The 18,811-nt window shown below is 43.0% G+C and overlaps 2 protein-coding genes across 2 annotated transcripts in view; both read left to right on the top strand.

The window, feature by feature from the left end:
* Positions 1-18,811, top strand: part of me1 (malic enzyme 1, NADP(+)-dependent, cytosolic) — a 152,712-nt gene that overhangs the window by 64,637 nt on the left and 69,264 nt on the right. Inside the window, exon 3 of the mRNA XM_028579465.1 lies at positions 3,124-3,273. Within this exon, the coding sequence (XP_028435266.1) occupies positions 3,124-3,273 (150 nt within the window). The remainder of the gene's footprint in view (positions 1-3,123; positions 3,274-18,811) is intronic.
* Positions 7,791-12,448, top strand: LOC114556523 (paraneoplastic antigen Ma1-like). Its single transcript, XM_028579467.1, has 2 exons — positions 7,791-8,201; positions 8,780-12,448. Exon 2 carries the CDS (start codon positions 10,034-10,036, stop codon positions 11,099-11,101), a length of 1,068 nt encoding a protein of 355 aa, XP_028435268.1. The 5' UTR covers positions 7,791-8,201; positions 8,780-10,033; the 3' UTR covers positions 11,102-12,448.

Genomic DNA, 18,811 nt, shown 5'->3' with positions numbered 1-18,811 from the left:
ACATGTGGCCCTTATACTCTTCCGTATATTTTGATCAGATACCTAGACTCTAGACATTTCTTTACTCTCAGTGGAATTTGTCAAGTTTTTGGCAAAAATGATGGCAAAGAGAACAGCGCTGCAAGCTCATGCGTTAATGATTTCTGATGATGGAGTGACTTAAGTCCCTACTGTGGCTCTTTAGTCAACAGAGGAAATGGATGTTCATGTGCTAAAATACTGCAGTATAAAAGTGCTACAGCTAAGGGGAAACATTGTATCCAGTGAGGTTGTTAGAAAGTATAAAGTGGCCAGTTGGTCACTCATGCTAAAATAGGTTAAGATAGAGATAGATTATGTCCTGGTTGCTTCAGTAGGTGGACTTTAAAGGAAACACTGCAGTAAGTCAGCATGGATCCTGCTTTATAAAGCAGTGTGTACTGTAAATAGTCCTGTTTCCTGTGTGCGGGTAGAGCTCACGCCTTTTAAGGTTAAGAATGGAGAAAGAAATATTTTGTAATGTCTGCCAGCATGAAATCAAACAATGGCACACTGCAGTAATATGTTAGGATTTGATGTGGGGATTTGATTATAGCTTTGTTTGCTAAGTCAGAGATCAGTTTACTCGTCACAACATGCTTCCACTCCGCCAACAAAGCAGTTGGTAAATGCTATTATTATTTGTCTAAAGTATGTGGCTTTAAAGGGAGATTTCTAAAGTCATCTCGATGTATACTCAAGATATTGCACCTACGGCTGCAACTAACAAATAGTACATTTTTATTGTCAATTATTTTGGCCATCATTTTCTCAAATATTTGAATCATCATTTGGTCCAAAAAAGGTAAAAAAAAAACACAGTTTCCTAAGGTCCAGTTTACCATAATGTAATACAAGGAAAACTATTAGCTGCAGGTTTGCGTAGTTTCTGTCGCAACCCACGAGGAATTCTAAATAATGACAATAAAACTGCTGGCGCATCCACATGATACAAGCCTTCCATGATCAGTTGCTAGTAGCCAAGGAGGACACGGAGGATTAAAAAAACATGATGGACTCTTCAGAAGAGGTCATTATCTTCACTTGAGTTTCTGCTCGCGAAGTCCCCGGACGCCCCAATCTTCTGAACATAGCCATACTGAGAAATAGGGTTGGGTATCGTTTTTTTTTCTTTCCAATACCGGTGCTAAAATGATACTTTTAAAACGGCGACCGGATCCTAAACGGTGCCTGAACCGGTGCCTGAACCGGTGCCTGAACCGTGCCTGAACCGAAATATATATATATAATAATATAATATATTCATAATGTATATAATATAAAATATAAAAAAGGAGCACAAAACAACAGTTGGCGACATTAAAGAACAGCTTGTTTATTGCTAAGGCCATATGGTCAAAATTAAATGATTGATTAATAATGTAATAAAAGTAACTTATAACAATGACTTATTTCACCAGTAAATTGCTGGTAAACAACAAAAACAAGCACCAGATGGGAAAAGGGTATTTTGCAATAACTTTGAATGCACTACAAGTCTGGCGAGTTTTAAGTGAACACACCGTCTGTGTTGTTTTTCTGCAGCTGCAGTCAGACCGTTACGTCCCGCTGTTGGGATCCTCTCCAGGGAAATAAAGTCACACTTTACACCGCTTAACGTAAGCTGTCAGCATTTTAATCAGTGGATTTATTCCAGTTACTAGCTAACGGTAACGTAGCGTCCTGTGCAGTGATGCTTCTGAAAAACAAAAAGTCAGGCATCGAAATTTGGCACCGAAATTTACATTCTTATTCGGTCTTGTTACTACCGTGTTGGGGCACCGCGTTTTGGTACCCAACCCTACTGAGAAATACGGAGAGACTGGTGTGGAGCTGATAGTCTTAATTAGTTCTTGACTAATTGATGAATTGATTAATCTTTCTGTTAGTGGACTAATTGTTAAAGCTCTAATCTCAGCCGCTTTTCATCAATGTTTACCATTCTGTTGGAAAGGTACGACGCTGCCCACATGTAGATTTAAATGAATGAGGGAAGTAGTCACCCCCATACAACGTTGCAAATGATTAATCATTAGTATGAGCTAATATATACTAGGAATATGAACTGTTTTGTAATGATATTGTTCTTATCCCTAAAACGCTTCTTTTACTTTGCTTTCTGCAACATTTCATGGTCCTCATCAGCAGATGGAGTTTGCTAAATTGCATGGAGATTGCACAGCTGTCATCACACAGCCTATTGCCATGACAACTCTGTAAACTATCAGCAGTTGAAAGCTCTGGAAAAAGCTTCTAAGTAGACCATGAGTTAAGACTTTCTTTCCAAAAAAAAAAAAAAAAAAAACATTTGTTCTACATTTACGTTAGGAACAGGAATGTGTATATACAGTATATATATATATATATATATATATATATATATATATATATATGCTTGAGTCTACAGCAAATAATCAATCTATGGCAAATTGGTTTCATCTCCATACTGTAAGGCATACAGAAATGTGATGAATTTCATGTGACAGAAGCTAATTTGGTTCACCAATATGAAAACAGTACTCCTCAAGAGCAACTATCATCACCATGTATTGTGCAGCTGCTGTGGCCTAACCTATAGCAGCTTTTTATTCCCTTAACAAGAGGCACCTTGTGCTCTTGGCTCTATGGAAACTCCTCTGATTAGGAATAGAGCCCTTTCTGGCGTGCTCTGCGTAATTTTGGTTCAATGCAAACCCTTTAGTTCCCAGTCAGTCTGCACAACAAAGAGCTTGTGTAGGCTATCTTAAGGGCTGATTGTTATTCTGTGTATTTTTCCAATCATTTGGAACAAAACCAACACATATCTATAATTATTGAATATGTGTGCAGAGTCCCTTTCTTCTCTTTCCTTCTTTCTCTCTGTTTTGTAACTACTCACTGCTTCTGCTTTTGCTGGGTTTTACAGTGTTGCTGCCATGTCATCTCTTTTCTCTGACACATTCTCTTTAAAGTCTTTCCTTGCTGTTCCTCCAATCTTGCTTGGTACGTCTCACACAAACACACAGGATTTAACATCTGACTTTAATAAACCCCTGCCCAGTTCAGCAGGTATAGTACGAGATGTTAAAGATTAACGTGCTGTGCTCTCCTCCCTGTCACTTCCAGATATGTGTTTCTGATGGGGCTCCAGGACCGCAACGAGAAACTGTTCTATCGGGTGCTAGCGTCAGACATCGAAAGGTTCATGCCCATCATTTACACCCCCACTGTTGGCCTGGCCTGCCAGCAGTATGGCCTGATATTCAGAAGACCAAGGTGAGACACACTTATCTTAAATTTTAAATGTACATTTCCAAACTGAAGTGCAAAATAAATCATCTTATTTCCTGCTGTGAACTAGCACTGTAAGAAAAACCGTGGAAAAACAGATAATGTCCTGGCAGAAAATTACCAGTACCTTTTCTGTTAAGTTTACAGACATTTCTGTTAATCCAAGAATTGAACATTCTGTAGATTTACAGTACATCCTTTGGACCTATTACTATGTATGTTAATCCAAAAAATCAATATATGGAAAAACACCTGTAAAATATCATTACAGAAAATTCCTTCATATTAACACAGTATATTTGCCCATATTTCTAAAGACTTTTTCTAACAGTGCAGTAGATAGATAGATAGATATATAGATAGATAAAATTGTACGCATCCAGTAGCTTAATAGCCTGAGAAAACCCTGACGAACTTCCGGCAAATTTGAGATTTGCTCTGCAAGTCAGTCTGGCGAAGAGCCCATTCAAACCCATTTCTAATGTCCCCAAAATGGAGGCACCAATCACAACCGCTGAGGCGGGCTTTACACCAATCACAACTGTGGAGGCGGGCTTTACACGACAATGATAGCACAGTGACGACCCTTTTTGTTTACATTCAACATGACGGCCACTGAAGCACAGCGTCACCCGGATTGTTGGTCTGATTGGTTGAAGGACTATCCAATGAGCCCAGAGGCGTTTGAGTGGCGTCCGTTCGTGACGCCCCTTTGGATATGAGCTGTCAATGAACCTTTCCCAGACCCACTCTCAGTTACATAACTCTCAGACAACCATAACACAACAAACACATATACACATATTTCACACATACATAAATGTATGGCCGAAAGTTCTCTTTTGCTTTGGAGTTTTAATGAATTATAAATTTCATCTAAATGCAAGAAATCATGGATTGCTTGACGTTTGTTAGTTGGATTTTGTTACTACACAGAACTTTTACATCCAGACAGTGGAGCTCGGACTAAAACCTTAATGTTTTCAACCCATTTTAGCCTTTAATAGACAGGGCAGCTGGAGAGAGAGAGAGAGAGAGAGAGAGAGAGAGAGAGAGAGAGAGAGAGAGAGAGAGAGAGAGAGACTCAAACCCTGAGCCGCTGCGTCGAGGACTGAGCATATGGGAGCCTGCTCTACCAGGTGAGCTACCCAGGTGCCCCGCATATGGGAGCCTGCTCTACCAGGTGAGCTACCCAGGTGCCCCGAAAGTGGTGTTTTGAGTCTGAAAAACTTTCACATTTACATGGACTACTTTCTTCAGTTGGAGGGGATGTAATGCTGATCGTGAACTCTTGATCAACTCTTTATCCAAACAAGTATAACTGAATGTTAATGCAATCAGTTAGACTTGGCCACCACAGCTAACTGATAAAGCAGGCAACAGATTTGGCTATAAAATGAAGAGTTAACATGCAAACAGCAGACTTTTTGGTTAGTTCTCTTTTTTCACAAGTAGGAATTCTGTTAACCTTTTGAGGCATTATTTTGCCTGAAGCTCCATTAAATTGGCAAACTTTAAAAGCGTGCAGGTCTACAAGCATATTCACTCATAGCACACGGATGCTATTGAAGGGCTGGTCTTGCCTAGAACTGCAGTGGGTTCCAAAATAACGCATCTATCATGTCCACCATCGTTGTTTTAAAGGTCCCATGACATGGTGCTCTTTGGATGCTTTTATATAGACCTTAGTGGTCCCCTAATACTGTATCTGAAGTCTCTTTTATATAGACCTTAGTGGTCCCCTAATACTGTATCTGAAGTCTCTTTTATATAGACCTTAGTGGTCCCCTAATACTGTAGTATCTTTTATATAGACCTTAGTGGTCCCCTAATACTGTAGTATCTTTTATATAGACCTTAGTGGTCCCCTAATACTGTATCTGAAGTCTCTTTTATATAGACCTTAGTGGTCCCATAATACTGTAGTATCTTTTATATAGACCTTAGTGGTCCCCTAATACTGTAGTATCTTTTATATAGACCTTAGTGGTCCCCTAATACTGTATCTGAAGTCTTTTATATAGACCTTAGTGGTCCCCTAATACTGTATCTGAAGTCTTTTATATAGACCTTAGTGGTCCCCTAATACTGTATCTGAAGTCTCTTTTATATAGACCTTAGTGGTCCCCTAATACTGTATCTGAAGTCTCTTTTATATAGACCTTAGTGGTCCCCTAATACTGTAGTATCTTTTATATAGACCTTAGTGGTCCCCTAATACTGTAGTATCTTTTATATAGACCTTAGTGGTCCCCTAATACTGTATCTGAAGTCTTTTATATAGACCTTAGAGGTCCCCTAATACTGTATCTGAAGTCTTTTATATAGACCTTAGTGGTCCCCTAATACTGTATCTGAAGTCTTTTATATAGACCTTAGTGGTCCCCTAATACTGTATCTGAAGTCTCTTTTATATAGACCTTAGTGGTCCCCTAATACGGTATCTGAAGTCTCTTTCCCGAAATTCAGCTTTGGTGCAGAACTACAGCCACTAGAGCCAGTCCCACAATGATCTTTCCTTAGGATGTGCCATTTCTGTGTCTGAAGCTATTGAGGAGGAGAGAGGGGGGGGGGGCAAGGTGGAGGGTGGGGGTGTGGCCTTGACCAACTGCCACTTTTCTCGTTTGAAAGCCATGATGTCTCTCTCTCATGGGTTGGCCAAATTCTCTGGGCGAGCAAAGCAGAGAAAGGGGAGGTAACCTTGCTTGTTATGACCTCATAACAAGCAGATTCCAAAACGGCTCATCTGAGCTTTCCTTTTCTCAAAGGCAGAGCAGGATACCCAGGGCTCAGTTTACACCTATCACCATTTCTAGCCACTGGGGGACCATAGACAGGCTGGGGGAATGCATAATAATGTTAAAAAACCTCATAAAGTGAAATGTTCATGCTATGGGACCTTTAAAAAAAAACAGTCGCAGCCATCACAAACACCTAAACTACGTAGCTGTAGCTGCCAGTAGCTCCTCACCAGAGGCTGATTGGTTCAGTACGGTTCTGTTCGGACACAAACGCTTTACTTGAAGCCTGACAAGATAGATTTTTGTGGTGATCATCTACTAAAGCTACAACAAATTGTCAAATGATTTGATGTATTACAATGAAACCAAAAGCTCAAGGACTCTTAAAGCATGTGTATTTTATGATGGAATTGGTCTTTGATGTTATAAAATCTGAACCAAGTTTGGAGGTTGCGGTAGCTCTTTCAGCTGGAGTTTGGTTAGACAGCTCAGCTCGAGGCGAACAGCTCTAAAGCTGTAGAAATCAGTTTAGGGTTCACCTTGAGTGGATCTGGCTGTGCTCCTAGCAGACATGCGTTCATTGGTTTCCTCTCCTCGTCTATTGTAAACACACCTTCACTCACTCACACACACACACACACACACACACACACACCTTTCTGCTAGTATCTGTTTTCCCTCAAATAGGTTCATCAGGTCCAAGTCTCTCCCTATCTGACAGGCAACACTCCCTAAGCAGTTACTAATATATTGAGTTGATAGGGCTTTAATTCTCAGTTCTGCATTCAGCGCCTCACTCTGTTTTACTTGGCCCTGCCTCCCTGCATTTCACGGTACTGAGGTGGTTACAAGTGTTGGTTTAGTTTTTACTCTAATAAGACTGATAGCAGAAAGACCACCCTAGTCAACTGTCCTTGACATGCTCTTACACTCACTTACCGCTGTTAGCCCCAAATCACTCACTCTTTTAAAGACCTAAAAGGATGCATACAGGCCAACTTACAGTGGTTAGCTATAGCTAGCAGGCATTTCACGAGATCTAATGGCCATTGGTAGACTGGGTAAACCCAGCCTGATCTGCCGGCGATTGGATTTCTCCCTGCAGCTCAGGCTGGAAACCTGCTTCCATTACAAATCTGCAGGGACCAATCACAAACTGGCTTATCCACCTGGCGTGCTATTGGGGGGTTTAACACGATCACGATATTGGAAGTTTTTGTTTACATTCAACATGGCGGCCAGCGAAGTGCAGCCAATACATCCATGAGCCAGCACTCTTAATACATCCATGGCAGCAACCCGTTGATGCCGCTGTCTTTGCTACGTCACCCGGATCGTTGGTCTGATTGGTTGAAGGACTATCTAATTGCGTACAGAGTCATTTGAACTATTACCGTTGATCACGCCTCTTGTGCAGAGAATATCCAGAGCAGACTCCCCAGACTAATGTTCAGTCTTAAAAGATTGAGCTCGGTCTGGTGATAGCCAGACGATGCCATTGGCTGAAATTTTAACAAACAAGCTACATTTTGACAATTGGCATGATTTAGCTAACGTGGTGTGCCAGATGGTTTGTTACACAGAACCATCTGAGAAGCCGGCATGGGAAACTATTTGGGAAAGGACAGGCACTTTCAAAAAATACCTGGCTGGCGATTGGATAAACCATCAGTCTATCAGTTATTATGAGTCCCAATTGGTTTCTTGGCAAGACCTGCCCTACGAAGCAGCTCGATTTGTTGTGGTTAGGCATTGTGTAACCAAGGTTAAAAATCTATATTAAGAGCTAAGTTTATATTAAAAAGTCAATTCATTAAGTATGTTATTAATGTTAAAGATTAAAAACATATTTGTCTAAAAAGCAATTCAACTGAGAGAGAAAATAAATAGGAAGTTTATTTTGAAGGAGGTGGGTTGGGGATGTGCTGTCAGCCAATCAGGAAGAAGCTCGGACTGTTGACCTGCACGGAGCAGAGTTCACTTCCCCTTGAGCTGTTGGAAGAACAGAGAGCAAACCCCACGTCGAACGATACCTACCTCGTCAAGACATTCCAATAGAAGTTGTTAAAACTCAGAATAAAAAACTCTTAAAAACAATCCAGTGTGGAGCCCTGGACCTGTGAGAGTGCAGCCGGAGAGAACTGACGTGTCCCTCACGAAGAAAACGCATCGGTGAGCGATCGTTTTTACCATGCTAACCGCTAACGATAGCGCTAGCCACTAACACTAGTGCACCTGGAGCGCTAGCTGAGATGCTAACTAGCACAATGGCAGACGCCATTCACTAACGCTAAAACCATTAGCTTGGTATGTTAAAGCTGCAGACTTAATCCAGTGCTGTGTAATATGTTTGTTTAGATAATTGTTACACACTTAACTGTGGAATGTGTTGATTTAGCACTTTTATCTGTGTATTTTGGGCACATTAATATTTAAAATATCCTTATGTGCTACATTTTATTTGAGATGTGTTTAAACATGCCTTCACATGGCCAAGGGTACACAAAGTGTCTGCTTACTAGTATCTGTTATTTTGTGTTCTATTATGTGGAAGCAGTATTTTGACATTATATTGAAGAGGTTTTTCAATCATTATCTCGAAATATATTTTGAGAATAGTTTACCAATATTGTGATATCGTATTACAATGTTCAGTTTAATATGATGATTTAACATGAATTAAATTCTAGTTCATGATTGAAAGCTAAAAGAAAAAAGCTAAATGATTGTTCTGACCTTACTTACTGTAGGTCAGGTTTTTTTTGTTGGACCCTTTGAACCTTTGATCTACCTGGATGTTGGAGCCTGGATCGAGACATTGATGGCGAGCCACAGCCCAGAGGAGAACTAGATATACGGCGCCTGCAGATTTCAACACTTCATTACACACACACGCACCCACCACCAACTGTGCGGTAGGACAAACTCTCTCCACTTCCACAGTGGACCGAACTGAACTGGAACTGAAACAGAATTGAAGTGACTCAGAACGGGGGGGAAATTCCGAACTTTAAATCACAGCTGTGAGTTTTGTTTACATTTTTTATTTTTCTACTTACCCGGGTAAGATTTGTGTAATTTTAAAGTGTTTAATTTTTATATGTTTTGCTATCCTTCCCACACATGTAATAAAGGGAAGCGATTTTGTTTCTCAAAGAAAGCATAACTGTGTTTGAATCATTCCTGGCGTATTGTTTGGTTAATCCTGGGCTCCGTAGTCGAACATAGAACTTCTGATCCCACTGGCCATAATTAATCATTTTATAGAGTAATCCATTTCTGTTTCCCACCCCTAAACGGTTACATAAAATTTGGCGAGCCAGCCAGGAGCCTAGTTCATTGCCAAACAATTACCTGGAACTAACTGCTTTTGTTTACTGCATGATAATTCGACACACTACTAGAAAATGGATATTATTGATAAATTGAGCATCATGGTCCCAAATGCAGTTCTAGTGAGTGGGTTGACAGGATCCGAGAAAGATGAAAACATTTTTGACTTTTTGAAAAAATATGGTTCAATCAGTAGGACTGTAAAGATAGATGACCCAACTACAGAGTTTCATACAAACATGATAGTAGAGTATAACCACGGCACTGCTGTACAAGCATTAGAACCTCTTTTGCCTTACACTCACCCATTCCCAGACAGTCCTGATATCACCTACTATGTTCGAGCCCTTGCAAGTGTCTACACACAACAAGTAGGCAGTAATGTCACACAAACTTACCTTGACAAGCTCAAAGAAATAGCCAAGCTCAGTGGAAAGGATTTAGAGGAGGTTTTGAAGGAGGTAATGTCCCAAATAGAGGAGTCTATTGAGGGTGCTGGATCCAGTGAGGATCCTACTTCCCTCCAACACCTACAGGAAGTTGAGCAGGCTGCAGAGACCAGCCAGCATGACGTTCCATCACAACAGCTGGTTGATGTTTCCCCTTGACAGCTTGATCTCTTGGATGTTAATCAGAGGAAAACTGCTCCCTCATTTAACTCAAAGACACCCATGACTCTGAGCCCCAGTGAACTCAACCCACTTGAGGTGCAAAAAATAGTGGTGGAGCACATTGTAAGGAGCGAAGACAAACCATCACACTCTCATTCCACTCTGAGGTTGAGAGCTTTCTCTGGGAAAATCCCTAGACCATACAGTGAGGTTGATTACGACGCTTGGCGGTCTCATGTAGATTTAATGATGAAAGATTTTTCCATTTCTGATCTTGAGAAAACAAGGAAAATCCTTGAGAGTCTTCTCATCCCAGCTTCTGATGTTGTTAGACATCTTGGTCCTGAAGCACCCCCTACGGCTTATCTGCAAATGTTAGACTCTGCATTTGCCACCGTTGAAGAGGTGGAGGAACTGTTTCTAAGGTTCATGAACACGTTCCAGGACTCTGGAGAAAACCCGTCTTCCTACCTGCAGCGTCTTCAAGTTTCCCTGTGCAAAGCTGTGCGCAGAGGAGGTGTCCCAGCACAGGACGTGGACAGTCACCTACTTCGACAGTTCTGCAGGGGCTGTTGGGACAACGTTCTGCTTAAAGATCTCTGCCTAGAACATAAAAAACAGAACCCCCCATCATTCGCTGAACTCTTAATGCTTTTACGTACTGAGGAAGAGAGGCAGGAAGCCAAGGCCATGAGAATGAAACAACACTTGGGCACCACGAAGCAGAAAGCTGTGTCCCACGTGCAAACTGTGTGTAACTGTGGTGAGACCCAAGCTGAGCCTGACACTAGCAGCATAAATGAGCTAAGGAAACAAGTTGCAGACTTAAAAAGTCAGCTAACATCCTTCATGAAAAAGAAAAGGACAGTGCCTCCCAAGAGAGAAACTTCAAAAGTGGTGAAAACACAAAAACCTGACCATGCAACCACAGAAACCAACTTAACTTCTCACAAGGGTGCAACTTCCAGGCCAAAGCCTTGGTACTGCTTTCGCTGTGGGGAGGATGGGCACGTCGTTGCCACTTGTGAGTCTGATGCCAATCCTGCTTTGGTAGCAGCAAAACGGAAAGAACTGAGACGACAGCAGTTGTGGGAAGCACAGAACACCCCTACTTTCCCTTTAAACTGAGTTCAGTTCCTGTCGAGGGACAGACAAGAACTGATATTGGTCAACCATGTCCCACTGAACCCAAGCAACGTGTCATGCTAAAACAGTCTTATACAAGAAGTCGTCCCTTCAAGCTACCTAAAGGCTTAGTAGGTACAAAGAGCACAGCACGAGTGGAAGTGGAGGGGAGCTCCACAATCTCCTTATTGGACACAGGCTCCCAAGTTACCACGGTCCCTCAGTCCTTCTATCAGCAACACCTTTCTGGACATGAACTCAAACCACTGTTCGACTTACTTGAAGTTCAGGGAGCCAATGGTCAGTGTGTACCTTACCTTGGATACATTGAGCTGAGTGTCACCTTCCCCAAAGACTTCGTGGGAGTGGAAATCGAGGTGCCAACACTCGCCTTGGTGGTTCCAGATGTTCATGCTGCTTCTGACTCACTCATGCTGATAGGTACCAACACGCTCGATGTACTTTATGAGATGTACTGCGAAACTGCTCCTGAGGCACAGCAGCCAGCAGCACATGGCTACAAGGCAGTGCTCAAAGTCCTTGAGCTCAGGCAGCAACAGAGTAAGCATGGTAACCTTGGGTTGGTGAAGATACATGGCAAAGACCCCCAGTTGGTCCCAGCTGGCCAGACTGTGGTCTTGGAAGGTTGTGTTGCAGTCAGTGGATTCACTACGGAGAAATCAGTAGTTCTGGAACACCCTTCCTCATCTTCGTTGCCAGGTGGTCTGCTGGTGAAAACCTGCCTTGTTGATTTGCCCACTACAAAGCCATGCAAAGTCCCAGTAATACTTACCAACGAGTCAGACCATGATGTTGTTGTCCCCCAAAGATGTATTATTGGTGAGATCAATGCCTTTCGGAAAGTTCTCTCACAAGAGCATAGTGTACTTACCTCAAAATCAGACTCTCTCCAGAAGTCAGACATCACATTCAACTTCAGTGATTCTCCAGTTCCTGCTGAATGGAAAGAGCGTATCACCTGGAAACTGAACAGCATACCTGAAGTTTTCGCACAGCATGATCTTGACTTCGGCAGAACTGATCGGGTTAAGCACCAAATCAAGCTCTCAGACGAGACGCCGTTCAAGCACAGAGCCCGCCCTATACATCCCCATGACGTGGAGGCTGTCCGTAAGCATTTACAAGAACTGCTTCAAGCTGGAGTAATCAGAGAATCTGAGTCTCCATTCTCGTCGCCCATAGTGGTAGTGAGGAAGAAGAACGGAGAGGTCCGTCTCTGTATTGATTATAGGAAACTCAATCTCCAGACTGTGAAAGATGCTTACGCCCTCCCAAACATGGAAGAGGCGTTCTCCTCACTCACTGGGTCAAAGTGGTTTTCCGTCCTTGACCTAAAGTCCGCTATTATCAGATCCAGGTTGAGGAAAAGACAAACCCAAAACCGCCTTCGCTGTCCCATGGGATTTTGGGAATTTAACCGGATGCCTCAAGGAGTCACAAATGCTCCGAGTACGTTCCAGCGGTTGATGGAGAGATGTGTGGGAGATATGAATTTGAAGGAGGTTCTTGTATTTCTTGATGACATCATTGTTTTTTCAAAGACTTTGGAAGAACATGAGGTGAGGCTGATGAAAGTCCTGAACCGTCTCAGAGAATTCGGCCTTAAGCTCTCCCCGGAGAAATGCAAGTTCTTTCAAACGTCTGTCAAGTACCTGGGGCATATCGTATCACAAGATGGAGTGGGGACTGACCCTGGAAAAGTGGAAGCCCTGAAAACGTGGCCAAGGCCCCAAGACCTGAAACAGCTAAGGTCTTTCCTCGGATTTTCAGGCTATTACAGACGATTCATAAAAGACTATTCCGCCATCGTCAAACCCCTCACCGACTTGACATCTGGCTATCCCCCACTGCACAAGAACATCAAAAACAAGACCCAGACTAACCAATACCATGATCCAAAGAGGCCCTTTGGTGATTGCTGGACTGACAGATGTGAGCTAGCATTCAACACAATCATTGAAAAGCTCACCACAGCTCCTGTTCTTGGGTTTGCTGATCCCGAATTGCCCTACGTCCTTCACACCGACGCCAGTACCCTGGGCCTTGGGGCAGTCCTATATCAAGAGCAGGGCGGTCACATGCGGGTGATTGCATACGCCAGCAGAGGGCTATCACGCAGTGAATCACGTTACCCTGCCCACAAGTTAGAATTTCTAGCTTTAAAGTGGGCTGTTGTTGAAAAAATTTAATGATTACCTGTACGGAAACCAGTTCATTGTCGTGACAGACAGTAACCCCTTGACATACGTTCTCACCAGTGCCAAACTGGACGCCACCAGTTACAGATGGCTAGCAGCCCTGTCCGCCTTTACTTTCAAGCTCCAATATAGACCCGGCAAACTGAACTCTGATGCAGATGGTCTTTCCAGAAGACCACACGGAGAGCTTTCAAATGACCTAAAGTCCCAGAAAGAACAGGAGCGCATCAGTCAGTTCACACAAACACATTTGGCCGACCTTGGGAGTGTTGTGAGCCAAGACGTTGTGCACGCCATCTGTGAGAGGCATCTTGTTTGTGGTGTATCTGATGAATGTGGAGACAGAGATGGAGGCATGACACTGGTGCAATCTCTGGCAATCTCTCCTGAGGCCTTACCGGACAGCTTTGTGAACGAACAGCAGCATGGTGATTTACCTGGTTTTCCCCATCTGTCCGAGAGAGAGATTGGAGACAAACAGCGAGCTGACACCTGTCTCCGGGAGGTAATATCTCAAATGGAGAGTGGAGAAAAAGTACCTCCAACAGTGAGAAAAGAACTCTCTGATATCCCCTTCCTTCTAAGGGAGTGGAATCGGCTTGAAATGCATGACGAAGTGCTGTACAGGAAACGTCAAGACAATGGCAGAGTCACATTTTTCACGGATTTGGTACGGACCAGATTCTTCTGGCCAAAGATGGCAGCTGATGTGGAAAGAAAAGTTAAGACCTGTGATCGGTGCATCCGCAGAAAAGCACAACCAGAAAAGGCAGCACCGTTGGTAAACATAAAGTCCACCAGGCCTCTGGAACTTGTTTGTATGGACTTCTTGTCTTTAGAGCCTGACAGAAGTGGTGCAAAAGACATCTTGGTGATCACCGATCATTTTACAAAGTATGCAGTTGCCATCCCGACGCCAAATCAGAAAGCTCAGACCGTCGCCAGGTGCCTTTGGGACAACTTCATGGTCCATTATGGAATCCCTGAGCGCTTGCACAGTGACCAAGGACCTGACTTTGAGTCACGGACAATCAAAGAGCTATGCAAAATTGTTGAATCCACAAAATCCGTACGACCCCCTATCATCCCAGAGGGAATCCTGTCGAACGTTTCAATAGAACATTGCTGAACATGCTGGGAACACTTGACAATAAAGACAAATCACAGTGGCGAAACTTCGTGAAACCCTTAGTACATGCGCATAAACTGTACAAAGAATGATGTAACAGGGTTCACACCTTATGAACTCATGTTTGGTCGCCAACCAAGGCTGCCCATCGATCTGGCACTTGGGTTACCCTTGAGGGATGGTGAGTACAAGTCTCACTCACAGTATGTACAAAAGCTCAAGTCTCATCTGGAAGAGAGCTACAAGATAGCCACCCAAAACGCCACAAAGATAGCAGCAAAGAACAAGGCAAGATTCGACAAGCACGTCAATGCCTCCAAGTTAGAGGCTGGCGACAGAGTGTTGGTGAGAGCTGTCCGTCTGCGCGGCAAACATAAGCTTGCTGACAAGTGGGAGTCGGATGTTTATGTGGTGGTGAAGCAAGCTGGGGATCTTCCAGTCTACGTCCTCAGACCAGAGAGCAAGGAAGGCCTTTTGCGGACTCTTCACAGAGACCTCCTACTTCCCTGTGGTTCTCTCCCACTGAATGTTGAAAAGCCAGAATTGCCAAAAGTACGCAGGCCACGAACACGCAAGTCAGTTGAACAGTCTGATGATGTCAATGACCAGTGTGACTCCGAGGATGACATTCCATACGAGTGGTTCAGAGAACAGCCAGACAAAGAAATTGGAAGATTTACAACTGTCTATGAAATTCCCTGATCAAACATCAATCCTGAGTCCACCTTCTCAGAGAATGAGGGAAGAAACATATCCAAACCTGTCGATGCTCCAGTGGGTGAAGATCGCTTACCCGTTAATCCATCTGGCGACTCGTGTAGCTCGGATGCAGGAGACCTACTTGATGCTCTGCCAGCTGCTGCCGGGAGTGGATGTTCGCCTGCTACTTCTCGTACAACACCTGAAAAAGAAACGAGGGCTAAAGAATCGACAAGTGTATACCTACCTTTCAGTATCCCTGGATCTGCTGGAGATGACCTCCTTACTGAGAAAACTATACAAACTCCTGAAAAGGATGTCCCTGTTGAAAGAAAAGGGAGAGAGATGGATGATGGTGCACAAGTTACCAGTGATACAGTGCCATCTGAAAGTATTGACACTGATGGACAAAGTAGCACTGTAAGGCGATCAACCAGAAACAGAGGAAGACCTGAACGACTGCAGTATTCACATCTTGGAAGCCCACTTATATCCATTGTCCAGTCTCTGTTTCAAGGCCTCAGTACGGCTCTTACTGATGCTTTGTTGGAAGTTGAGGATTCAAAAGCAAACCTGAACTCATCCTTCAGACCAGTTACTAAACAACCGCTCCCATGCACAGAGGCGTGCATGAATTCAAGAGGGGAGGGTGTAACCAAGGTTAAAAATCTATATTAAGAGCTAAGTTTATATTAAAAAGTCAATTCATTAAGTATGTTATTAATGTTAAAGATTAAAAACATATTTGTCTAAAAAGCAGTTCAACTGAGAGAGAAAATAAATAGGAAGTTTATTTTGAAGGAGGTGGGTTGGGGATGTGCTGTCAGCCAATCAGGAAGAAGCTCGGACTGTTGACCTGCACGGAGCAGAGTTCACTTCCCCTTGAGCTGTTGGAAGAACAGAGAGCAAACCCCACGTCGAACGATACCTACCTCGTCAAGACATTCCAATAGAAGTTGTTAAAACTCAGAATAAAAAACTCTTAAAAACAATCCAGTGTGGAGCCCTGGACCTGTGAGAGTGCAGCCGGAGAGAACTGACGTGTCCCTCACGAAGAAAACGCATCGGTGAGCAATCGTTTTTACCATGCTAACCGCTAACGATAGCGCTAGCCACTAACACTAGTGCACCTGGAGCGCTAGCTGAGATGCTAACTAGCACAATGGCAGACGCCATTCACTAACGCTAAAACCATTAGCTTGGTATGTTAAAGCTGCAGACTTAATCCAGTGCTGTGTAATATGGTTTAGATAATTGTTACACACTTAACTGTGGAATGTGTTGATTTAGCACTTTTATCTGTGTATTTTGGGCACATTAATATTTAAAATATCCTTATGTGCTACATTTTATTTGAGATGTGTTTAAACATGCCTTCACATGGCCAAGGGTACACAAAGTGTCTGCTTACTAGTATCTGTTATTTTGTGTTCTATTATGTGGAAGCAGTATTTTGATATTATATTGAAGAGGTTTTTCGATCATTACCTCGAAATATATTTTGAGAATAGTTTACCAATATTGTGATATCGTATTACAATGTTCAGTTTAATATGATGATTTAACATGAATTAAATTCTAGTTCATGATTGAAAGCTAAAAGAAAAAAGCTAAATGATTGTTCTGACCTTACTTACTGTAGGTCAGGTTTTTTTTGTTGGACCCTTTGAACCTTTGATCTACCTGGATGTTGGAGCCTGGATCGAGACATTGATGGCGAGCCACAGCCCAGAGGAGAACTAGAGATACGGCGCCTGCAGATTTCAACACTTCATTACACACACACGCACCCACCACCAACTGTGCGGTAGGACAAACTCTCTCCACTTCCACAGTGGACCGAACTGAACTGAAACTGAAACAGAATTTAAGTGACTGAGAACGGGGGGGAAATTCCGAACTTTAAATCACAGCTGTGAGTTTTGTTTACATTTTTTATTTTTCTACTTACCCGGGTAAGATTTGTGTAATTTTAAAGTGTTTAATTTTTATATGTTTTGCTATCCTTCCCACACATGTAATAAAAGGGAAGCGATTTTGTTTCTCAAAGAAAGCATAACTGTGTTTGAATCATTCCTGGCGTATTGTTTGGTTAATCCTGGGCTCCGTAGTCGAACATAGAACTTCTGATCCCACTGGCCATAATTAATCATTTTATAGAGTAATCCATTTCTGTTTCCCACCCCTAAACGGTTACAATTGACCTTGGGTAGTTAAGGTCAGAATAGCCAATTGGTCAGGGGACAGGACCAGAACAAATTGGGTTCCGTTACCTCACACGCCTGGCCAATCATAGCACGCGGATGCTATTGAAGGGCTGGTCTTGCCTAGAACTGCAGTGGGTTTCATAATAACGCATCTATCACGTCCACCATCATTGTTTTAAAGGTCCCATGACATGGTGCTCTTTGGATGCTTTTATATAGACCTTAGTGGTCCCCTAATACTGTATCTGAAGTCTCTTGCCCGAAATTCAGCTTTGGTTCAGAACTACAGCCACTAGAGCCAGTCCCACAATGTGCTTTCCTTAGGATGTGCCATTTCTGTGTCTGAAGCTATTGAGGAGGAGAGGGGGGGGCAAGGTGGAGGGTGGGGGTGTGGCCTTGACCAACTGCCACTTTTCTCGTTTGAAAGCCATGATGTCTCTCTCTCATGGGTTGGCCAAATTCTCCGGGCGGGCAAAGCTCACAAATGTGTGATCAGGCGATTCGCGCGTGATCTTGTAATATCATGAGAATCAGTCCCATCATTTCCCCATGTTGTGCAATTGCTGTACTCCTTTAGCAGTGCCAGCATTTTCCAAACACTACTATGCACTAATGGCTTAACATAAGCTGTGAAACCCCAGTTTCCCTCATGTTGTCCAAGCATTTTTATTACAGATGCCTACCTTGGGTATTTAAAAATACTTGGGAGCAAGTTCTCCCATGGACATAACTTTGTTTTCCAACACCTCCCTGTTTCCCCATCCCTGCAGAACTATGTGGAAAATATTCTTAGCATGCTTCCCTTCCTCTCACACTGAGCTGGCTGGAGGAGTCATTTTATATTCCTCATCTCCCAGCACAGTGGGCGAGTTTGTCAGTCAGTTTTAGGTAGATTTAGGTATTGTAGCAAGGCTGTTTCTCTCTGCTCACTATGCCTGACAAAAGGAAATGTGCTGAGACCGTGATATGAGTCTGAATTTGTTGCATCTGTGTATTATCTCTAACTTTTTAGACATGCTAGTGAGGTGGCTCTAAGGAAGGCAATATCAGTCGATCTGGAGACCTCAACCATTTTCAGTTTAGCTTGGTAGCTTGAAGTGTGTTATTTCCCGAAGCGAAGGGATTTTGAGAACGACACCACACAGAAAGTGGAAGGTGAGGGACATGTCCGACAATTATCCTGGAAACGTACTTCCGTTGATCCAGACGAAGTACACCCTCACAGAGCCGCTAGCATGGACTCTATGATCTTGACAGATCAGATAATTTCTCTAATCTCTTCCATGTGTCTGAATGTAAGATATTCTTCTCGTTTCTATCTAAATCTATACACCGGCATGCTCTAGAAATGGCTGTAATGGATTGTGTGTGTGTGTGTGTGTGTGTGTGTGTGTGTGTGTGTGTGTGTGTGTGTGTGTGTGTGTCTGTGTCTTCCAGTCAGACCACCATAGCAGCAGAT

The sequence above is a fragment of the Perca flavescens genome, chromosome 6, assembly GCF_004354835.1.
Source record: "Perca flavescens isolate YP-PL-M2 chromosome 6, PFLA_1.0, whole genome shotgun sequence".
In the NCBI taxonomy this organism is placed as follows: domain Eukaryota; kingdom Metazoa; phylum Chordata; class Actinopteri; order Perciformes; family Percidae; genus Perca; species Perca flavescens.
This window is presented reverse-complemented; position numbering and strand designations above follow the sequence as displayed.